Source organism: Monodon monoceros, unplaced genomic scaffold (assembly GCF_005190385.1).
Source record: "Monodon monoceros isolate NGI ecotype Baffin Bay Population unplaced genomic scaffold, NGI_Narwhal_1 Super_Scaffold_12, whole genome shotgun sequence".
Taxonomy (NCBI): domain Eukaryota; kingdom Metazoa; phylum Chordata; class Mammalia; order Artiodactyla; family Monodontidae; genus Monodon; species Monodon monoceros.
The window spans coordinates 32,563,074-32,586,102 of record NW_021703768.1 but is presented as its reverse complement, the minus strand read 5'-3'; the positions used below and the strand labels follow the sequence as shown (position 1 = coordinate 32,586,102).

Below are 23,029 nucleotides of genomic sequence, written 5' to 3'. Positions count from 1 at the left end.
ATTCTTTTGTATGTGTGGTTAAAAATGTTGGAAAAAGAAAGTTGGAATTTATATATTTAGGCTTCATTGTTTTTTTTGTAATGTTTTGAAATGTAGTTCATTAGCTATTCAGAACTAGGAATTTTTAAGTTATAATACATTTCTCAAAAGTTTAGTTAGCTTTATTAATTCAAAAGTACACATAAGGGCCTCACTATAAATAAATAATACTCTTTTTATTAGCTTTAAATCTGTCAGTGAAAATACTATTATTTAACAGACTGAAGTTGTATTATAAACTGAGGGCATTAAGGACCATCAGTTCTGACTCTTAAGCTAACATCGGTAGTGGTGGCATTCAACTTTTATTTTAGTAATTTCTTGATGGGAAAATGTACTATCCCAAAGCCTGGTAGACCTGAACTCTCTGGGTCAGATTATGGCCATGGTATTTAGTGTTCATCAGGAATTCAAATTTACCTTCAAAATTCCAGTAATAATCTAAGAATGATTTTTTTAGCTCGGTAAGCTGTTTACTGACAAGTACTTGCTAATCTGGACACATCCTAAGGTTTTTAAATTTTAAATCTGATTTGTATTTACCAGAGTTTCTTGACACTTGATCACTACCAAATTCTAGAAAACTGTATTTTATGCACCACAAAAAGGGAATTTGAAATAATTTCTAGGGACTTCCTGGTGGCACAGTGGTTAAGAATCCACCTGCCAATGCAGGAGACACGGGTTCGATCCCTGGTCCGGGAAGATCCCACATGCCACGGAGCAACTAAGCCCATGCACTTCGACTACTGAGCCTGCGCTCTAGAGCCCAGAAGCCACAACTACTCAGCCCGCATGCTGCAACTACTGAAGCCCGTGCACTTAGAGCCCATGCTCTAAGGGAAGCCACAGCAGTAAGAGGCCTGTGCACCGTAATGAGCAGTAGCCCTCACTCACCGCAACTAGAGAATGCCCGTGCACAGCAACGAAGACCCAACACAGCCAAAATAAATAAATAATTAATTTTCAAAATAAAATAATTTTTAAAAGGATCCCATTTACAGTTGCAGATTAGTGGGGAAAATACAGACTGTTCAGTTGATACTGGAATCATTGGTTATCCAACCTCATATCACAAACAAAAATCAATTTCATATGGATTAAGGACTTAAATGTGAAAAGCAGAGTTTTAAAACTTTAATAAGAAAGTAAGGTCACTAGGTTCTGACCTTGAGGAAGGAGTTCTTAAAACTAACATACCAAAAGTACCCACCACCATAGAAGAAAAGATTAGTAAGTATGTTTCATTGAATCTAAATAATTAGTGTTTCTTCATACAAATCAGCAGTGTTCTTGTTTTTTTTCTTTGTGGTTCCAAATTTGGTTAAATAATTTACTTTTTAGTAACACTCTCTAGCACAGATTTATGTAAGTTTTAATAGAATAATTTACCAAAGTGGTCTCTTTAAAATTACGCTAGCCTTGTATTAATTGTACTAATTTTTTTCTCATTAGGCGAGCCAGTGCAGCCTTGAACTGTTTAAAACGCTTCCATGAAATGAAGAAACGAGGACCTAAGCCTTATAGCCTTCATTTAGATCACATTATTCAGAAAGCAATTGCAACACACCAGAAACGGGATCAATATCTCCGAGTTCAGAAAGATATATTTGTTCTTAAGGTACTGATGTGAAGATGCAATTTTCAATTTAATTTCCTAATCCTTAACCACTGTATTTTAGTAGGCATACATGCTTGAGTTTGCAGTTTTATTCATGCATATGGATTTTCAGAAGGCTTCTAAGTTTTATAATGACTAGGCAGTGGAGCTGAGTTTTTATAACTTTTTCAAGTTACAAAATCTTGATAATCTTCCTTAAATGAAAAACCTTTCATTTTGTTTTTAATATTTGAAGTTAGTTTTTTGACGTGAGGCCAATTTGTCTTAATTTTTCATATTACTTTCTGGTGATTTTAGGATACAGAGGAAGCTCTTTTAATGAACCTTAGAGATAGCCAAGTCCTTCAACATAAAGAGAATCTTGAATGGAATTGGAATCTTATAGGGACCATTCTTAAGGTATGATAGGATACTTCTTGGTGATGGCTTGATTGTTTTCATTTTCTTATTCATTGTACTTCATCATAATTATATGTTTAGGAATTGATAAATACATAATATAACGTATTATGTTTTTCTAGTGGCCAAATGTAAATCTAAGAAACTATAAAGATGAACAGTTGCACAGGTATGTAAGAACTGTTTTGCATTTAAAGAACTTAGATTTGAATTATATTATGCCTGATACCTACTAAAAGTAATAATTGATGTTTTAAAGATACATACATACATTTTAATAGTTGGTATTCAGTAGGTACATATATATTTTTTTTATACATAGTTTGTATTTTACAACCAAAAAGCATCAGCGAATTCTTTTTCTGTTTATTTACATTCTGGTTTTAGTTTTGGAACAAATGAAATACTTGAGATTAAAGTTTCTCAAATCGAGGAATATCAGCCATGTACTTTTCTTAGCCCTAATGTATGAGAATGACATAAGGGCATAGTGTTTCCCTTTCAAAATGATGGCCATTTAAAATATTCCAATTCTACTTTCTTTTGAATCTGACTTTGAAGGGTTATTCATTCTTCTTCGTTTTTACACTCCTTGTAACCAACCACACCTTCCATAAAACATGCTAATGTTTATAGCATATACAGTACCTCAGGGTATTGTGCTCTTTTCTAGTACCCCATGCATTTTTACTCCTGAGTTTAGACTAACCAACCACCAGTGTTGATCTCATTGGATAAGAGGGGCTTTACTTCATGTTTTTGAGAAGTTCATATCATTGACATTATAATTGATTGAATTCATCTACTCAGTGATATTTAACTTAATATCTGTATTAAGTTTTGAGAAATATATAGAACATAAGAATTACATTGGGGTAAAGAAGCATTAGCACTAACTTTTCAGACTCCTTGAGAACAGAGGTGACGTCTCATTCAACTTTGTTTCTCCAACTCCTGGATCTGGCACCTTTATTAGATTGGATTGTAGTGCTCGAAATTAAATTGAACTAAATTCCATGGAAGCTTAGAACATAATGTTGAAAATTATAACATTGAAATATCCATTGCTTTATAAATTCAGTTGCTTAAATTTTACCTGGAACTTTTATGGTTGACTAATTGTGAAAAACTGATAAAATCATAGTGTGGTAACATTTGCTTACAGTTATCTAGTATAAGATTATTTTATAGAGCCATGGGACAAAGTTCTTGATAAAGTACAGTAGAAAAGAATTTATATATTCTGGATTAAAAGAGAGTTGAAAAGAAAAAAAGACCTGATAGTAAAATAAAATGTGTGCATTTCAAAAGAAAAAAAAAAAAAGAATGAAAATTTATATCCAGGTGGCTTCCTCATATTTCTCCAACTGTATCTTCTAGCTATGTTATATCTGCATTTTTCCTGCTAGCATCTTTCTTCTCCACTATTTCTGTCAGGCATCTCACCATAAAATTCTTATTTCACAAAGATTTTTTTATAATGAAGGGGATTTTTTGTTGTTTTTTATGGTTGGTTTGTGTGTGGAATGTACCAAATGTGTTTATTAAATTTCTTGCCATTTAGCTCAATGGTTTAAACCCAAAACATATTCAAAACCTTATTATATCATAAGTTGTGGTTAAGATTCTAAAAGAATTATTTGGTTTATTACTTTGTTGCTGATTTTTTATTTTGATCTTAGGTTTGTACGAAGACTACTTTATTTTTACAAACCCAGCAGTAAATTATATGCCAATCTGGATCTGGATTTTGCCAAGTCCAAGCAGCTCACAGTTGTGGGTTGCCAGTTTACAGAATTTCTTCTTGAGTCTGAAGAGGTAATAAGCACTTTGTATATTTTCCAGAGTAAACGTTTTTCACTGAATTTGCCCCCTTCCTTTTATTTCTGAAGAGGCATAAGCTATATTTAGAAACATCGAGAATGAGACCAAACCTAGATTTTTATCTTGACTTAGTCACTAGCTATTTATGTGACTTTGGACAATTAATTTGCCTTCTAGAAGACCTGGTTTTCTCCTTGTAAGATGGAAAATAATACCATCTCATGTAGCACTGTGTTGAATGGGATTAAAAACAACAGATACTCAGTGATTGATATCTGTTATTAGTAACTTCATCATTATCAGTAAATTTTTTGGACTTTATTAGAGTTGATTTTTCTAATTGTAGGCACTAAGTCCTTTTCTAGCAATGTCATAATGTATTTGCTTTCAGGATGGGCAAGGATACTTAGAAGATCTAGTAAAGGATATTGTTCAGTGGCTCAATGCCTCATCTGGCATGAAACCTGAAAGAAGTCTTCAAAATAATGGTTTATTGACTACTCTTAGTCAACACTACTTTTTATTTATTGGAACACTTTCTTGCCACCCTCATGGAGTCAAAATGCTGGAAAAATGCAGTGTGTTTCAATGGTGAGCATTCCTAAATTCTGTTTCAGTATATACCTAAACTATTTTTAATGTGATCAGAAAGGGCATGCTTTTTAGTCTGTGTACCTGTGTTTGGTAAGTTTTTATTAAAATACAAAAAATATTTAATTAGAGCTGTCTTGATGCTCTACTCCGATGCTTTTTTTAAAAATGTGATATTTATTAAGTGCTTTCTTTTAGAAATGCTTGTTTATTAGGAATTTAAAAATATTTGTTGAATTAATGAATCAATACAGTAATTTCTAGTAACCTTCATTATTTTCAATCCTTATTTTAGTTTACTTAACCTTTGCTCCTTGAAAAACCAAGATCACTTGCTGAAACTGACTGTTTCGAGCTTGGACTATAGCAGAGATGGATTGGCTAGGGTCATACTTTCCAAAATCTTAACAGCAGCCACTGATGTGAGTATAACATAGGCAATAAAACTATATATTTCATAACCAGTTAATTCAGTATTTTATAAATTTTGGCCTAATAAAACTAATTATAAATTCTAAGACTATGGGATGGAATTTTAGTTTACTTTAAAATTTTAGTTCCTCCAAAGAACTCGATACAGTACACATATTTTTATATAAAGGGAAAGAAGCAGCTAGATCGAAACAGAAGTATTTTACTTTACTTGGAGTAAAAAAATATTCATATTAAGGGCTAGACCATCAATTCCAGTCTTTCTGCCCTTTTCAAGTAGCAGAACTGTCCCAAAACAAAGTCGAATAGACTGTCCATAGTGAAGTTTGGGTGGTGGTTTTTTTCTTTCTTTTTTTTTTTTTAATGTTCTTATTTATCTGTATAGGCCTGCAGGCTGTATGCAACAAAACATTTAAGAGTATTATTGAGAGCTAATGTTGAATTCTTCAATAATTGGGGAATTGAATTACTAGTGACCCAGCTGCATGATAAAAACAAAACGATTTCTTCTGAAGCTCTTGATATTCTCGATGAAGCATGTGAAGACAAGGTAAAGTTTCATTATTTTATAATAAAACCCTTAGACATGAATTTTTATTAAAACATTCAAATTTGATAGAAAATTATGTGAAATTATAATGTATATAATATAGTGGTTTTAGAAATAGAGAATTTACTACCTTCATGCAGTTATTAATTTGCCTAATAATTATTTCTTTTAGGCCAATCTCCATGCTCTTATTCAGATGAAGCCAGCTTTATCTCACCTTGGGGACAAGGGTTTGCTTCTCCTCCTGAGGTAAATTTGAAGAAAATTTTTCTTATAGTTATGTTTTCTGTTGTGTTCTCTCTGGCAGTGTGTATTAAAGCTGGATTCAAATCTGTAAAGGAAGCACTCTAAAGAGTTTAGCTGTTAACTTCTGAAAGAGGCCTATTTTAGAATATTGGACATCCTTTAATACTGAAACTCTGTCTTTTCATTGTTTTTCTTAATGTTTCTTTTACATTTCCATGTGTCCTCATTCTTTTCATGACATTTTCTTTACTGTGGTTGGATTCATGTGTTTTTGCAAAGATTATGAAAATTTATTTGTATTTGAAATTACAGTGAATAAAAATTGACCTTTTAGTTTTAGGAAGGAGCTGTTCTTAAAGTCTTTTACCTCCTTAAACATATTTTGTTTGAGATGTTTTAGCTCCTTAAACATTTTTTGTGAGACTTAATGTTAAACTATTGCCTGTTTTAATTTACAGATTTCTCTCCATTCCAAAAGGGTTTTCCTATTTGAATGAAAGGGGTTATGTAGCAAAACAGTTGGAAAAGTGGCACAAGGTAACTTGCTATTGAATAAGTTTCAATTTGTATCTTTTTATCTTGGGAAATAGATTGTGGATTTAGAGGATTTTTAAAATATTGTCAGTATTTTGAAACTAAAAAAGTTAAATATTTAAACATTCATGTGAAGTCAAGTCTTAAAATTCTGTATAATTATTTGTATTTATATTTGTCCACTTTTTAAACTATAGTTATTTTAGAGAGAACTATTGATTTTGTGTAAATTCTGTTGAAATTTTTCTTTCAATTTAATTGATATAATCTATTGGTATCATTTGTCAACCCTACTTACCATCATTTCTTTTATTCTTGGGTTCCTTTCACACCCCTTTTAAGCTGAAACTAAAACAATTTTCCTAAATGAAGATTAAGAAACAGTTCTACCAAGCAGATATAATCATCTAATTAAACTTCATTTTAAGGTGTACTTTTCATAAATCTGAGAGCAAACTTCTTGCTGTTGTATATAATAGGGAAATCTAGGAAGAAGGGAGTAGTTTGAAGGTATTAGTTAACTTCCTAGCTTTTCTTTAGGTGGTCATCACTGTGACTTCAGTTTCATTTGACGCATTGTAAATTGTCAAAGCATCTTAGAAACTCATGGATTAATCAATCCTAATGTAAATGATTTTCAGATTTTCCATTATTTCAGATCATTATTTATATTGTCTATATTGAACCATGTTTCATAAGATATTCTCATTTTTAAAAAATACTATAGCTATAGTTATAGTTACCAGAGGTGGGGTGTGGGGAGAGAGGGAATTGGATGAAGGCAGTCAAATGATACAAACTTCCAGTTATAAATAAGTGCTAGGGATATAATGTACATAATAAATATAATTAACACAGCTGTATGTTACATATGAAAGTTGTCGAGAGAGTAAATCCTAGGAGTTCTTATCACAAGGGAAAATTTTTTTTTTATTTCTTTAATTTTGTATCTGTATGAGATGATGGATGTTCACTAAACTTATTTTGATGATCCTTTCACGATGTGTGTAAGTCACATCATTATGCTTTACTCCTTAGACTTATACCGTGCTGTATGTCAATTACATCTCAATAAAACTGGAAGAAAAAAAGGGAAGAAAATACTATAACTATAAAGTGTACAACTTCAGGCCTGAAGTCTTTCAGTAATTGGTGAATTAGAAAACTAAAATAAAGATGTGATAGTTTTGAACTTCCCTGGTGGTCCAGTGGTTAAGAATCCATCTGCCAATGCAGGGGACATGGGTTCGATCCCTGGTCCGTGAAGAACCCACATGCTGTGGGGCAACTAAGCCCGTGCGCCACAACTACTGAGCCCGCACGCCGCAACTACTGAAGCTTGTGCACTCTGGGGCCCGCGTGCTGCAACTACTGAAGCCTGCATGCCTAGAGTCTATCCTTCTCACCGTAATGAGAAGCCCCGCACACTGCAATGAAGAGTAACCCCCGCTGGCCACAACTAGAGAAGGCCCATGTGCAGCAGTGAAGCTCAGTGCAGCCAAAAAAAAAAAAAAAAAGAGATATGATAGTTTTATTTTCTAAATAGAAGATGTTTAAACTAGTTACCGTAATAAGATTGGCCACTTTATTATACAAATTATATTAGGAAATTGCTTAGCAAATCTGGTACAGCACTTTCAGATAGTAGGTACAAAATATTAACTGATATAACAAAATCATGTGTCGTGTATAAGGAAACAGAAGAAGGGTTAATGATTCTGCCTTAGGGATTAGCAAAAAAAAATGTTAGGCTGAGGAGAGGATGTGATATTTGAAGTGGTCTTGAGGAGTAAATAGTCAAATTGGAAGAAGGATGTTCAAGGATGAGGGGGCAGAACAATAAATCTGTATAGGTTATTGAAACTTCACAGACTTGTGAGGAAAGCCATATTCCAGTGCGGTTGGGGCTAGGATAAGTGGGGTGTGGCAAGATGAGGATGGAATGGTGAATTAGAACTAGATTGAATTAGAATTAGAACTAGGCTTTTATAAGCCACATTATGTCGTACTAAGGGATTTCAATTTTGTAGGAAGTAGGGGGAATCTTTACAAGTGTAAAGAATATTCATAGTCAGAACTATACTTTAGAAAAAGATCACAGTGTAGTAGCAGAAGTATGGTCATCAAGGTAAAGAAATCTAGGAATACTGAGACCAGTTTAGAAGCAAAATTGATAAGAGCATGGACTTCAGTGGTGGTTAGGTTCCATAGTCAGGAACACATTTTCTGCACATTTTTGAAATAAGATGGACAGGATTTGTGAACTGATTGGATGTAGTGAATGAGGGGTCCCACTTGACCCTTAAGGTTTCTGATTTGAATGACTGAATACATAATGGCTTACCATTAAAAGACTGTGATTACAAAAGGTGGTTTGCAGCAATGAGGATAATGAATTTTGAATAAGTTGAACTGGTATTGCCTGTTGTATGGCAAGTGAGAGTATCCAGAAAATATTTGGAAATGTGCATCTGGAGCTCAGATATGAGCTGAAGATAGAAGTTTGGGAGTTGTCAGTGAATAGTAGTTGAAATTTGAATTGAGTGAGATCACCAAGGAAAATGTAAAGAACAAAGAAATAAAACTGGAAATTGCTCCCTAGAGAACACTCTGCTTTTTTTTTTTATCTTTATGCTTTCTTTAATATATAACTTTATTTATTTTTAAATTTTGGCTGCATTGGGTCTTCACTGTTGTGTGCAGCTTTTCTCTAGTTGCAGAGAGTGGGGGCTACTTTTTGTTGCAGTGCGCGGGCTTCTCATTGTGGCGGCTTCTCTTGTTGCGGAGCATGGGCTTTAGGTGTGTGGGCTTCAGTAGTTGTGGCACACGGGCTCAGTAGTTGTGGCTCACGGGCTCTAGAGCACAGGCTCAGTAGTTGTGGCGCACAGGCTTAGCTGCTCTGCGGCATGTGGGATCGTCCCAGACCGGGGCTCAAACTCGTGTCAGGTGGATTCTTAACCACTGTGCCACCAGGGAAGCCCGAACACTCTGCCTTCATGAGGAGAATAAAAGGACAGGGACATTGAGGAAAAAATTATCAGCATGGCTTCACTAAAGGATGCTTCAGGAAGGAGAGGCCAGTGGTATATATTCTTGAGAGAGGTCAGGTAAGGTGAACACTAGAAAAAAAGCCTGTTGAAGGTGACCAGTCATTGGTGAATTTTGCTAGAGCAATTTCAGTAACAAGTTATAAACAGATGCTGAATTGCAGTTAGTTAGGCAGTAAATGCGAGATGTAAAAATAAAGACAGTATAGTCTACTCTCTCAAATTAGAGAAAGGGAGAAAGGGAGGGGAACTAACTTAGTGATTGCCTACAGTTAAACTTAGTGCCTTTCAAGTATTACCTCACTTAATCCTCACAGCAACCCTGTGAAATGTTTTTGTATTATTTCTATGTTGTGAATGAAAATGTGGAAGCTAAGATGAGTAAACTAATTTATCCTAGGTCACAGAGCTTGAAAATAACAGAGCAGGGGCACTTTTTGATTCCAAAGCCCATGCTCTTTCCACTATATTTGATTTCCTCCCAGTAGCTTGCAGCATGCCAAGATGAAGTTGAGACTGTCGCTTTTTCTAGGTAATAAAGCATCCAGGCCTGAATAATATTGAAAAATCACTCATTCAATTTAAAACTTTCATCCCTAGCCCAGGCTTGCTATAGACTTAGAAACCTGCAATGGAGGGAGGATATGGTTCGTTTCATCACTCTGTTATTTATCTCCTCCCCATTTACCAGGTGCAAATTTGGAGCCTCTCCAGCTTTAGAGCAGGAGGAGGAGGGGGTACAGGGTCATGGACAGTTTTACCCAACTGATGCAACTGTTATCTGGGGTTGTTAGCTTTGAGCGGGGCAGATTTCAGATGTTGATTCTTTTACTCGAGGGTTATGTTCATGAATTCCTCGAAGACCTCATTCTGGGGATCTCTCATTTGCAGTTCCCTTGACTGGATCAATGGCTCCTCTGGCTGCCTACTTACAATACCTCCTAGTAGCTAGAGGTTCACCCTCATTTGGGGTCTTCTTGCTCCTCCAGTAGGTCCTTTTTGGGCAGAATCCTCAAGATGATCCACATCAGAAACTCAGTGCATTTCATAGCTATAAACCATACCCCTCAACTTTGCTAGTGTTCTCCACATGGATGCCACTGGTCAAAAGGCTAACCAAGCAATACCATGTGAATGTAACTATTCCTGCATAAAGCTCAAAATACCTTCCTTAATTAGAATTTTTGTACTGAGATGTTCATGTATAGGGAGATTATGGTAGTATAGTATATAGAGTAATATAGTGGTTGTAGTAGCAGTAGTAGAAATTTGGTATGCTGATAATATAATTAAAATCTTGTATTACTTTTGCAAAGTAAAGAACCTAAAAGAAAAGCAGGAAAAGTAAGTTTTTAGAGTCTCTAAGTAGGGAGTTAAGGTAACCCACCAAATTTAAGTAGTCTAAAATGGTTTAAAATGAAAAATGTCTCCTTGCCCCCTTTTTCTATCTTTTCTGAAGATAATGTCTGTTAATATTTTGTATGCTCTGAAAGATGTTTTATACATCTATAAGTATATATTCTTCATATAAAAATACAAATGAATCCATTCACAGCTGTAAATAAAATTGTATTTAATTTTTTTGTTTAGCAGTGTATCTAAGAGATCTTTTCAGAGCTGTGCATTTAGAGCTGTCTAATTCTCTTTAATGGCTGCATAGTAAATTATAGCAATGTACCCTAATTTTTATAATCACACCTGTATTATGGGCATTTAGACTGTTTCCAACTTTTTTAGTTTTGTAAACAGTGTTTGCTGGATATTCTTGCATGTATATCTTTGCATACTTGTGCAGGTATATCTTTTGAACAAATTTCTAAAGTATAATTGTTGAGTCAAAAAGTATGTGAATGTAAAGTTTTGATAAATACTGCCAAATTGCTTTTCAGAGTTTCTACCAATTCCTTCTAAACAGTTTAAAGTGGAGATCTTTGCAATAAAGATGGTGGTGTGATTGACTGTCTCGGTTTAAAGAATTTAACTAGAAAATTTCCAAGTTTTAGTTGGAAATATTTTTTACATTTGACCTGATTTAAAGGGAGAGAGATTGTTTCTTACCAAACGGTGCTAAAATGGTAGAACTCAGTTAATTTCCTTTTAAAATTTCTAGTGAATATCTTCAGGGTTTAATATTAAGAAGCTAGTTTTGGGACTTCCCTGGTGGCACAGTGGTTAAGAATCTGCCTGCCAATGCAGGGGACACGGGTTTGAGCCCTGGTTCGGGAATATTCCACATGCCGCGGAGCAGCTAAGCCCGTGCACCACAACTGCTGAGCCTGTGCTTTAGAGCCTGTGAGCCACAACTACTGAGGCTGCATGTCACACCTACCGAGGCCGCATGCCACAACTACGGAAGCCCTCACACCTAGAGCCCTTGTTCTGCAACAAGAGAAGCCACGGCAATGAGAAGCCCGCGCACTGCAACGAAGAGTAGTCCCCACTCGCCACAACTAGAGAAAGCCTGTGCACAGCAACGAAAACCCAACACAGCCAAAAATAAATAAACAAATAAATAAAAAGCTGTTCTTTTTTTTTTTAATGGGGACAGGAATTCAAATATGACAAAAAAATTTTTAGCTTACTTGTATGGACCCTAAAATATTAATTGAAAATGAGGAAAAGCGTATAAGCAGAAAGCTTATAGGTATGGATGTGATAGAACATTTGCATTCATAATACCTTGTTCTATCTACTCTTTTCAAAAATTTCTTAAATTTCCTGAACAGATGTTCATTTTTCTCATATTTATGCTTCCAAAGATTTGTTAGGTACCTAACATATTAGAAATTTAGTGAATGTTGTTATGATATATATAATTAAAACAATATTATCTTCTAGGAATATAATTCAAAATATGTTGACTTGATTGAAGAACAACTTAATGAAGCACTTACTACTTACCGAAAGCCAATTGATGGTGACAACTATGTTCGTCGGAGTAACCAAAGGTATATAGTCCAGTTAATGGAATAATTTATTGCTAGTCCTCAAACATAAAATTTAAAACCAAATTATTGTAAATCATTACTTTTTAAAGTTTTCTGAGTTGTTATTTTGTTTCTTACACTGACATAGGAAAAGTCTTTTTAAAGCACAGCATTGAATGTTCAAAAATTCAGTGGCATTCATAACTTGAATACCCTGACTAATATAGCATAGTGTTCAGATCCCTCCATGTCCTTACCCTAGTGTGTATTTCTTGTCTTAGTTCTCTTAGCATTACTCAGAGACCAGCTAAACTATTATTTTTCTAGAGGAATTCTCATGCCTTTCCACCTCCGTATTTTTATTTATGCTGAGTGATTATGTCTAATTCTGTTTATCTAGTACTTTATTATAAGTCATTTTTTAAAATTAGCTTATTTAAAATGAACCAATAGGTATATCAATCATTTTTATTATACCAGATTACAGCGTCCTCATGTCTACCTACCTGTACACCTTTATGGACAACTGGTACACCACAAAACAGGCTGTCATTTGTTGGAAGTACAGGTAAAAACATAATTTGCTTATTTTAAATAGCTACAGTAGTAGAAAAAACTTAGTATTGCTAAAGTATTATCTTTTCAAAAACTTCTCAAAAGCCTTCAGAAAGTCAGTGGCATAGTTGCTTTTAAAGCCATCCATCTTGTAATTGACTTAGCATTCTTTGTTTGCAGTGCTTAGAGATATTACTGGCTTGCATGCATTTCCCTGACTTGCATATGACTATTTGCATAGCTAATTTGTTATGTAGAGTAAGTAATCCAGTGAAGGTCTGAGTTCTTTCCTTTCTAGTTCATTGGGGAAGTTCATCTCCTTAATAAAAACATACTGAAAAACTGAGTTTCTTCATTCCTCTTGTTGGGAAGTTAAACTGAACCTGAAACATATTCAGTTGCCTTTGGTGAGCAAAAACTGAAAGTATCAGTTGCTGTTTGTTAGTGCCTCACTGTTTTCATATATTTCACGTAATGTAAGGCTTAGACAAGCAGTTGTTCTTTGAGTATAGTATGCACGCCAGATTTTGGCTGGGAATATGTCTTGCTACTAGATGTTTTCAATAAATGTAACCCTTATTTTAAGAATGGTTATAGAAGTATTTGTGTGTGTTTCTGAACAATAGTAACCTAGCAGTTTAGTTCCTTTTCATATCAGTGTTCATTTCAGGAGCAAAAGTTTTGCATAAATATACTCCACAGTTTCATGTATTTTTATATTGTCTGTGAAGACTATTGAGACTATTTTTTTAATTCACTGAAAATTTAAATGATTTTCTCAATATCATTACCTACATAGTATGATAAAGTCTAGGTGTTAATTTGTTATTTTCTATCTAAAAGAAATAATGATCGTTAATGGCTAACATTTTTCTAATACTAAGTCCCAAGTACTTTGTTACAGTTATGTAATAATTCATTAAATCATTAAACTTTATGAAACAGAGTTTAGGAAATCAAGACATGGGGAGATTAAGTAACTTGCTCAAGGCCACTTAGCTAATAAGTTCTAACTCTAGTATATGAATTCAGAGCCCATGTCCTAATGCTGCTTCTTAAGAAATTCGACATAAAATTATTTTAGGATTTTAAATATGCAGAAATTACTAAATACAAACCTTAAATTGGTTTTAAGATACAATAAGAAAATATGTTAAAGACATACTGTTAATCATATGGTATTTTTTTCCTCTCTCCAGAATATTATTACAGAACTCTGTCACAGTGTCCGCACACCAGATTTGGATAAATGGGAAGAAATTAAAAAACTGAAAGCATCTCTATGGGCCTTGGTTTGTAATAAACACTTCTGTAAGATCTTCTTAATTTTTAGATTTTACTCATTTTCCTGTTAATATTAAATAAATAAAAATAATTTTATTTGGAACGTGTTCTTAGATTAGTATTCTAAAGCAAAGATTGTTCCTGCCCATTTAAATATTATTTTATGTTGGAAAATAAATGATTAAACTGTTAGTTTTCTTGCTGAGACAGATGGAACTTTAATTCCTAAAGTTCCTTATGTGAGGTTTTTTTCACAGTTCTTTCTCTCTTACAGACGTGGTTAAATTTTTTGGTTTTTTGGGTAGCCTTCCAAATCTCTTGAAGGAGTTAGTCTTGTAAATATATTTGATATGTGATTTCTTTTCTTTTAGGGAAATATTGGCTCATCAAATTGGGGTCTCAATTTGCTACAGGAAGAAAATGTGATTCCAGATATACTAAAACTTGCAAAACAGTGTGAAGTTCTTTCCATCAGAGGGTGTGTCATTTAACTCAAATCTTTCTGAAGTATATATTTTTGTTCACAGATGAGTGTGAGGGAAGAGTATTTTATGATTGCAGTTTTTCAGTGCATCAGATTAAACATCTTAAGGAACTCCTTGTTTATTAATATTATTGATATTTTATTCTTATCATTGTAATATTGACATTTACCTTGCAGATAAACAGAGTATAGTGTGTCCAAATAATCTAGTAGTGCAAATATTCCAAATTTATTTCAGAAAAGCTAATGTATATATATTTTTTCCCTGATCACAATATGTTCTTTTAGATTTTTTCCTTGTAATTAATATTTTTATTATGAAGGTTTTCATGTTATTTTTAATGGCTATTAAAGAAAGCACAAATGTACATATAGCAAACTAATATTTTATGGTTGCTTTAAGAAATCTCAGTTTGGAATTATAAACTGTCATTACTGTATCTTTTACTTACAGGACCTGTGTATATGTGCTTGGGCTCATAGCCAAAACCAAACAAGGCTGTGATATTCTAAAATGTCACAACTGGGATGCTGTAAGGCACAGTCGCAAACATCTGTGGCCAGTGGTTCCAGATGATGTAGAACAACTCTGTAATGAACTCTCATCTGTTCCAAGCACTCTGAGTTTGAACTCAGAGTCAACCAGCTCTAGACATAATAGTGAAAGTGAATCTGCGCCATCAAGTGAGTATTGTGACAGGGTCATAATAAAGTTAGCCGAAACTAACACTTGTGATATCGAAATTTAAATGAATTTTACATTCTTAATTTACTTTTCTCTGAGATAATTTGGCAGTAATAGTGTCTTGGAGAATGCATATCTTTTCACAACAGGGAGTATAGCTACCAGCCTACATTGTTCTCTCCCTTTGCTTTCTAAATAGGCCTTGGAAAAGGCTTACAGAGTTTACTTACAGAGTTAAATAATAAGCCATGTCCCAGAAGACCCATTCCCCTTTTTTGCAATTTCTAATAAGTAAATGTTTATTCATCTACTTTCTTCATTTACCTAATTCTTTTGTTCATTTTTCAGATATAGGGTTGTTGAACTAGAATATATTTAAGAGATATTATATTCATATACTCATCTTTGAAAGAAGAGCTAAATTTTAAAATTAGCGAAACTGTTAAAAGATGGAGTATCAAAAATCAATTAAATGAAAAATGGTTTGCGGTTTTAAGCCCTGTGCTAAATGCTACTAGGTGCAGAAAATTTTAGACACTTTTTTTTTTAAAGAAGATAGTGCAATATTTATCAAACCATATTTCACCAGATCTAAGATACCATAAATTATAATATGCACCACTGTTTAAGAAAAAAAAAATGCTGCCTATTGCAAGATGCATGCTGATTTTAGAGATTTTAAGTGTGAAAAATGTGCATCTTAGAATTGGCAAAATATGGAAATACAGTGCAGTGTGCAAGTTTAAGATTTTATTTTGCCTTCTTTCAGAATATATTTGAAGTAATTTATAACTATTCAACAGAAAATTAAAAATAAAAATAGAATAAAATCCCATAGATGTCATTAGGCACCTGGATTGAGTCTTTTATTAGAGGCCCTGAATTTAGATGAGTTTCTTAGTTCCTAAGGCAAAGTGAGAAATAAATATAATTGGTTTAAACATGAATTTAAAATGTTGTGACTCTGTTCTTTGTAAGTGTAGTTTGCTTAAGATTGGACATTCATTTCTTATAAGATTGATTTTTCTTGCCTCTTGTGATTTGAGGAATAAACCACCAGGAATCTGTACCAACTGAGTAAATATCCAGGGTCAAGTCTCCTTTTTGCCTTTAATTTTATCTTGAATATTTGGAGGGTTTGGAAACTCACTGAGATAAAAGAAACTTTATGCAAGCTGTGACATAATGAGTTCTGTAGTTTTTCTTTGGAAATAACAGAAGATCATCATAATGACAAATTTTATATTTTATTCAAGGACAAATTCTGAGTCTCAAGGAAGCTCTTTTTATGTGGCTCAGCAGTCTAACTCTTTATTTTTGAAAAATTTTTCCCCAGGTGACTATTAAACAAAAATTTCCTGAATTATGTCACTAATAGTTACTATGATTATTTGTCCTTTTTTATCTGCTTTTATTAATCCTTTGATCATAGGTATGTTCATAATGGAGGACGACCGGTTTGGCAGCAGCTCTACTAGTACATTTTTCCTTGATATCAATGAAGATGCAGAGCCAGCATTTTATGATCGATCTGGACCTATGAAGGATAAAAATTCATTCCCTTTCTTTGCTTCTAGTAAACTTGTGAAGAATCGTATCTTAAATTCGCTTACTTTGCCTAATAAAAAACATCGTAGTAGCAGTGATCCAAAAGGAGGGAAACTGTCATCTGAAAATAAGACAAGCAACAGGCGGATCAGAACGCTTACAGAGCCCAGTGTTGACTTTAATCATAGTGATGATTTCACACCCATGTCCACAGTACAGAAAACATTACAATTAGAAACTTCATTTGTTGGGAATAAGCACATTGAAGACACTGGTAGTACTCCAAGTATTGGAGAGAATGACTTAAAATTCACCAAGAGTCTTGGTACAGAGAATCACAGAGAAAACACAAGCCGAGAGAGATTAGTTGTAGAAAGTTCAGCGAGCTCACATATGAAGATACGTAGCCAAAGTTTTAATACAGACACTACAACAAGTGGCATAAGTTCGATGAGCTCAAGTCCTTCACGAGAGACAGTAGGTGTAGATGCTACGACTGTGGACACTGACTGTGGAAGTATGAGTACTGTGGTAAGTACTAAAACTGTTAAGACAAGCCACTATTTGACGCCACAGTCTAACCATCTCTCTCTCTCTAAATCAAACTCAGTGTCCCTGGTGCCTCCAGGTTCTTCTCATACACTTCCTAGAAGAGCACAGTCCCTTAAAGCACCCTCTATTGCTACAATTAAAAGTCTAGCAGACTGTAACTTTAGTTACACAAGTTCTAGAGATGCCTTTGGCTACGCTACACTGAAAAGATTACAGCAGCAAAGAATGCATCCATCCTTATCTCATTCTGAAGCTTTGGCGTCTCCAGCAAAAGATGTGCTGTTTACTGATACCATCACCATGAAAGCCAACAGCTTTGAGTCCAGGTTAACACCAAGCAGGTGAGCAAATATACATTTTAAAATGAACAATAATGTTTGCATTTTAACAGACTTAAATGTAAAGCATTAGCCAGGTTTTACATCTACGTAAACCTCAGAACTGACCTATTATAATTGTTTACTATAGTAGGCTATAAGCTCCTAGTTACCCGATATGATTTGAAATGGATTCTTGCAGCTGCGAGGGGGGAAAAGAAACTCCTTTAGGTCCTGAAAATAAACATATATGCTTTACAATGACACATAAGTCACAAGCTTTTTTTTATTTATTTCTCGCTTCTGCAAGGATCGATTTTAAAAAGAAGCATGTCGGGGGAATCAGGAGCTTAAGACCTACAATAACAAACAACCTTTTCAGGTAGGTCAATTTAAGGCTCCAAAAGTTGACTTTTTTTTTTTTTTTTAAGATAACTGAAAATTTCAGTATAATTCTTTTCAGTTTAAGTAGCTGTGATTATTAAGTAGGAACCAAGTGAACATTAAATGAATTACTTGGCCCTCAGAATTCAGCAATAGCAGTTTGCCTGTGCTCAGGAGCATTTGGGAGATTTCTATGCCATATCTAAAGATTATATCAAGCTGGTCAAAGTAGTAGATTTTACCTATAAAAGATATGCAGTGTTAAATTTTATTGTTGCAAAAATTTCTATACCTTCCTTTTTTGTTGGACCAAATACCTCTAAAAACTTTCTTTAGTTTTAGATTGTTCATTTTCATTTATTAAATGGATTAGTATTTGTCAAGTACTGAGACTAGTGCCTAGCACATACTAAGCACTCAATAAAAGTTAGCTGTTATCATCATCATCATCATCACTATTATTATTGATAGTTATTTCTTTCATGTAATCCATTTGGCTCTTATATAACCAAATTCTTAAGTTTTTAAGCAATTTTGTTTCAGGAATGTTAACACATTTAGTAGAAGAGATCCCTTGTAGCAAATAATAAATTATATTCCCTTTGGTAGAATTTCATAAATTATGCAGTAATGTCTTATCTACCTGACAGCCTCGTCCCTCCCAACAGCTCACTAGTATAAACCTATGCAGTGAACTTCACAGATTTTATTCAAAGGAAGTACCTCTGACCCACATTCATAGTTTGTTGATGTTTATTCTAACAAGTTTGTATATCAGATTTTCAGGCCTATGGAAGCAACAGTTATAAGCTTCTACTGGTAGGAACACTGTGACAGGAAAGGAGAGCTGATAAAATTGGTGGCAAAGGAGGAAACTTTTATACTACAACGAAGTATTTGGAAACTCAGAGACTACAGCAGCTAGTAGCATTCAGCCAGGGGCAGTAATGTAGCACACCAAAATAAGCAGTAAGGGTACCACCACCTTAGAGCTCAGTACAATAACCAAAGTGCTGTTAACTCTGAAGCACCCAGTTAGGGTTATTCTTTCTCACTGAAGCAGGCATTTCTATCTAAACTGATTAAAGCACAGATAAAAAGTTTCATTGCTTAAATATTCATTAGAATAAACCAGAAACAACTATTCCAAATCACTATTTCCTAATCATTCTGGGTTCTTAGGATCTTATTTCCTGTATTCTCTGTTAGATCAAGAGAAGGATATTTGGAAATCTTACTCCTGGAATAAAATGCCGAGTTATCAGCACTATAAAGGATTAATAGATGTTTTTAATTTCTTGGGAGGGGAAAAAAAAAGAAAAAGCAGTCAAGAGAAACAGAAACAGCTGTACAGAGGCATGAGGCTTAACAAAAGTCTCATGTTGGTCAAATCTGTCACTTATTCTTCAAACTGTGTTTAGTACTTAACTGTGTACTGGGTTCCATGGAGGAAAAAATTGTGTAGACATTAGTCTTCCTATTCCCACTTGTTTCCTTTGGTTAGTTCAGAGAAAATGAAAATGATGGACGATAACTACACATTTACTGTAAAATAATAGTTTGGAATCTAGGCTGAGAAGATTTTTTTTTTTCTTATAAAATTAGAAGAGTAGTCATACTGATACCTATGGTATAATGGTTAGCATGAATCCAGCATTCTTAAAAACCATATCTTACTGAGTATTTCCTTGGGGCATAGCAGAAAAAACACTGAAGTAGGAATCCTTAATCTTGAGTTATAATCCTGGCACTGAATGAATGAACTTGGAAAAAGTTCCATAAATTATGCTATAATGTCTCATCTGCTTGGAATTCAAAAGTTTTGCAAGCCTCATCAATGCAGAACAAACCCAGGCAAACCTCTCAATTGTTTACCGTGGTAAATCTGTATGGTAAAGTTCATGAATTTTGCAGTATGTAGGCCTCAATTGCCTAATCTAGTGGAGATTGGACTAGATCAAGTGGTTTTAAGCTTTTTTTAAATGTCGCTTTTTAAGTAGAGAAACCTTTCTTCACAAAAACATTGCTATGGAAACCCAAAACGTAGAATATGTAAAAACAGAGCTATTCTGGTTGAAATAGGTATTGTGGAGGTGAGTATTCCAGTAATTTCTTCCCCTTCACTCCAGTAGTCTTTGAAGAGTTCTGTGGAATCACAGAGGTATAACAGAGTACAATTTAAAAACTACTGACCTATTTTATAAAATTTGTAAATTTCAATTATGAGTGGTTTTTAGGTGGAAATTCGTAGAAATCAGTGGGTTTTGCTATGATAATTTTAATAGCTACTATTTATAAAACATTATTTTGTGTTCTTTTCAAAATAATTCTTCATTTTAATATCAGGGTATGTTATTACATTTTAAATGACTTGAGTTTTCAAATAGCAGTATACATATAGTGTGGAACCTTGTGTACTGCCTTGTATATACAAAGCAGGCGTATGATAAATATCTTAGCATGTCTGTTGCATGAATAAAAATCTGTATAAGAAAGGTGTATCTTATGGAAATGTCATTATTCCATGTTATGGAATCACTGGTAAGGAATGCATTGAGGAAATATCAGTGCTTCATATAAAACTGTCTCTTGTAATATTTATATATGATACCATTTTTACTGTTTTTTTTTAGATGTGTACTTTATTTTAATTCTTGGCTGTGTTGGGTCTTCGTTGCTGCGCACGGGCTTTTCTCTAGTTGTGGCGAGCGAGGGCTACCCTTTGTTGCAGTGCACAGGCTTCTCATTGTGGTGGCTTCTTTTGTTGCGGAGCACGGGCTCTAGGGTGCACGGGCTTCAGTCGTTGTGGCATGCAGGCTCTAGAGCTCAGGCTCAGTAGTTGTGGCGCACGGGCTTAGTTGCTTTGTGGCATTCCCCGACCAGGGGTCAAACCCGTGTCCACTGCATTGGCAGGTGGATGCTTAACCACTGCATCACCAGGGGAGTCCCATTTTTACTGTTTTGTGTCTGTCTTCTGTGTTACAAAATCTTATGTTGATAAAGTAATTACCACACAAAGAATAAGTGATTATCCTTATTTTAATAAAAATAATCTTAAATAGAATTAGTAGACGTGCCCTTACTTGTATGATAGCAAATCTAGCAGTCTCAAATGGTTGTGAAGTTAGTTCTTGGATAATACCTCTGTTTTCTGAGGTCAGTTTTTTATTTATTTTTTACTGCTAGATGTTGAAAGTTATCTTAATTCCTCACCTTTTCACTTTTACCTGGGAGACCATAACAGTTGTTTTTGGTCAACAGTCAACATTACTGACGACCCTTTATATATCAATTTATAAGAGAGAAATACTTTCAAGTATTCATATGTTCTCAGTAAATAAGATGGCACTCTTTAGTACTTGACTAGCTTCCTTTCTTTTATGAAGGTATGAAAATAAACTATAATTCTTTATGTGATTGCTGTAACAAATCAAGAAACTAATATAGTTTTTTTAATGGTATTATAGGTTCATGAAAGCTTTAAGTTATGCTTCGCTAGATAAAGAAGATTTATTAAGTCCTATTAACCAAAATACCCTGCAGCGATCCTCCTCAGTGAGGTCCATGGTGTCCAGTGCAACATATGGTAGCTCAGATGACTATATTGGTCTTGCTCTTCCAGTAGACATCAATGATATATTCCAGGTATCATAAATTCTATTGTTTTCTTATGAGTTGGTTTACGGTTTTTTTCATATTCTATAACTGCTTATTAGAAATTATAATTTAGAGCAAATACTAATTTGGGGGAAGGTGGTATTTTTAGGCAGTGTTATTTAAAGAAATTTTACCATGAGAATTATTTCACTTTTCTCAACTATTTTATACTCTTTTATTTAGCATCTCTGAGTCCCCAGCACATTATCCTTCTCCTCACACTAAATCAGCATCTGGTTTGATTTCTTTATCAGTATATTCTCTATAGAAATTTTAATGCCTAATCTTGCTTTTTAGTCACACTTGACTTATTCCTTATTGTTTTTTTAAATGAGATATAACTGACATATAACATTGTGTAAGTTTGAAATGTACAATGTATTCCTTGTTTTATTTAATCCTTGATCCTATTTATCCCAAACATGGCAGCCACATGTTGTGCTAATCCCATGAAATACTCACAAATCTCTAGAAGGTAGATAGTACTAAAGAATACACATTTGTTTAGAAGTGTAAAAACATTTTAGATAAATTCTAAAATAATTATTTTAATATCCATTTAAGTCACCAAGAATAGATAAGGACCTTAAGGGTTTTATGCTATTTTGTCAAGTTTTGGTGATTTAACCTTCTTCAGTATCTTTTCATTATAGGTTCATGTGCTATAGTAATTCTGTTTAAATTACATTTCATTTAATTATGCTAATATACATAAAGTGAATTTTTATAACAGGACTTAACCATGACATATCTATTTTAGGTAAAGGATATTCCCTATTTTCAGGCAAAAAACATACCTCCACATGATGATCGAGGTGCAAGAGTGTTTGCCCATGATGCAGGAGGTAATGCATGGTTTTTGTTCTCTTTATATTAAAAAGAAAATTCTTTTCAGTAGGATGACACTGAAAATTCAGGTATACTTACTTTTGGGTCAACTTAAAAAATTATAGCAAAATAATTGTTTGAGTCAATTTAAAATTAAACCACAGTATTTTTTTGCGAGAGACTTAAAGTGTTTTTCCAACTAACAAGCCTCTCAAGAAGACAAAGACCAGATCAGTTGCTTCTGTTTTAAACAAACAATACATGAAAAAATTTTAACACTTACGCTCATAGGTCTAAGCAACAGCTGTTTGGGGAAAGGAGAGAAAAATGTACTTATACATTACATGATCTCTCTTTGCTATGAGCTGTGGTATTTTAATTAATATATGCGTATCAGCCACAAATTTAAAGCTTTAAAATCTTGATGATTTTTTCTTAACAAGGATCTCTTTAGACTCAGAATTATTACTTTTCTTTACGCAAATATTAAGAATTGATTACACAAATATTAAGAATTGAAATGAT

At 33.9% G+C, this 23,029-nt stretch overlaps 1 protein-coding gene across 11 annotated transcripts in view; it reads left to right on the top strand.

Annotated features, from left to right (window-relative positions):
* Window positions 1-23,029, top strand: part of RICTOR (RPTOR independent companion of MTOR complex 2) — a 127,637-nt gene that overhangs the window by 90,238 nt on the left and 14,370 nt on the right. For 7 of the 11 annotated variants that reach the window (XM_029218069.1, XM_029218067.1, XM_029218066.1 and 4 more), the window contains 18 exons: window positions 1,495-1,660; window positions 1,958-2,059; window positions 2,182-2,228; window positions 3,742-3,877; window positions 4,275-4,474; window positions 4,770-4,896; window positions 5,292-5,456; window positions 5,629-5,705; window positions 6,161-6,239; window positions 12,122-12,231; window positions 12,691-12,778; window positions 13,965-14,057; window positions 14,421-14,527; window positions 14,988-15,217; window positions 16,651-17,659; window positions 17,946-18,017; window positions 21,487-21,664; window positions 22,437-22,521. In XM_029218069.1, coding sequence (XP_029073902.1) covers window positions 1,495-1,660; window positions 1,958-2,059; window positions 2,182-2,228; window positions 3,742-3,877; window positions 4,275-4,474; window positions 4,770-4,896; window positions 5,292-5,456; window positions 5,629-5,705; window positions 6,161-6,239; window positions 12,122-12,231; window positions 12,691-12,778; window positions 13,965-14,057; window positions 14,421-14,527; window positions 14,988-15,217; window positions 16,651-17,659; window positions 17,946-18,017; window positions 21,487-21,664; window positions 22,437-22,521 — 3,071 coding nt within the window. The remainder of the gene's footprint in view (window positions 1-1,494; window positions 1,661-1,957; window positions 2,060-2,181; window positions 2,229-3,741; window positions 3,878-4,274; window positions 4,475-4,769; window positions 4,897-5,291; window positions 5,457-5,628; window positions 5,706-6,160; window positions 6,240-12,121; window positions 12,232-12,690; window positions 12,779-13,964; window positions 14,058-14,420; window positions 14,528-14,987; window positions 15,218-16,650; window positions 17,660-17,945; window positions 18,018-21,486; window positions 21,665-22,436; window positions 22,522-23,029) is intronic. The other 4 variants (XM_029218070.1, XM_029218065.1, XM_029218071.1 and 1 more) reach the window with 2 other exon arrangements.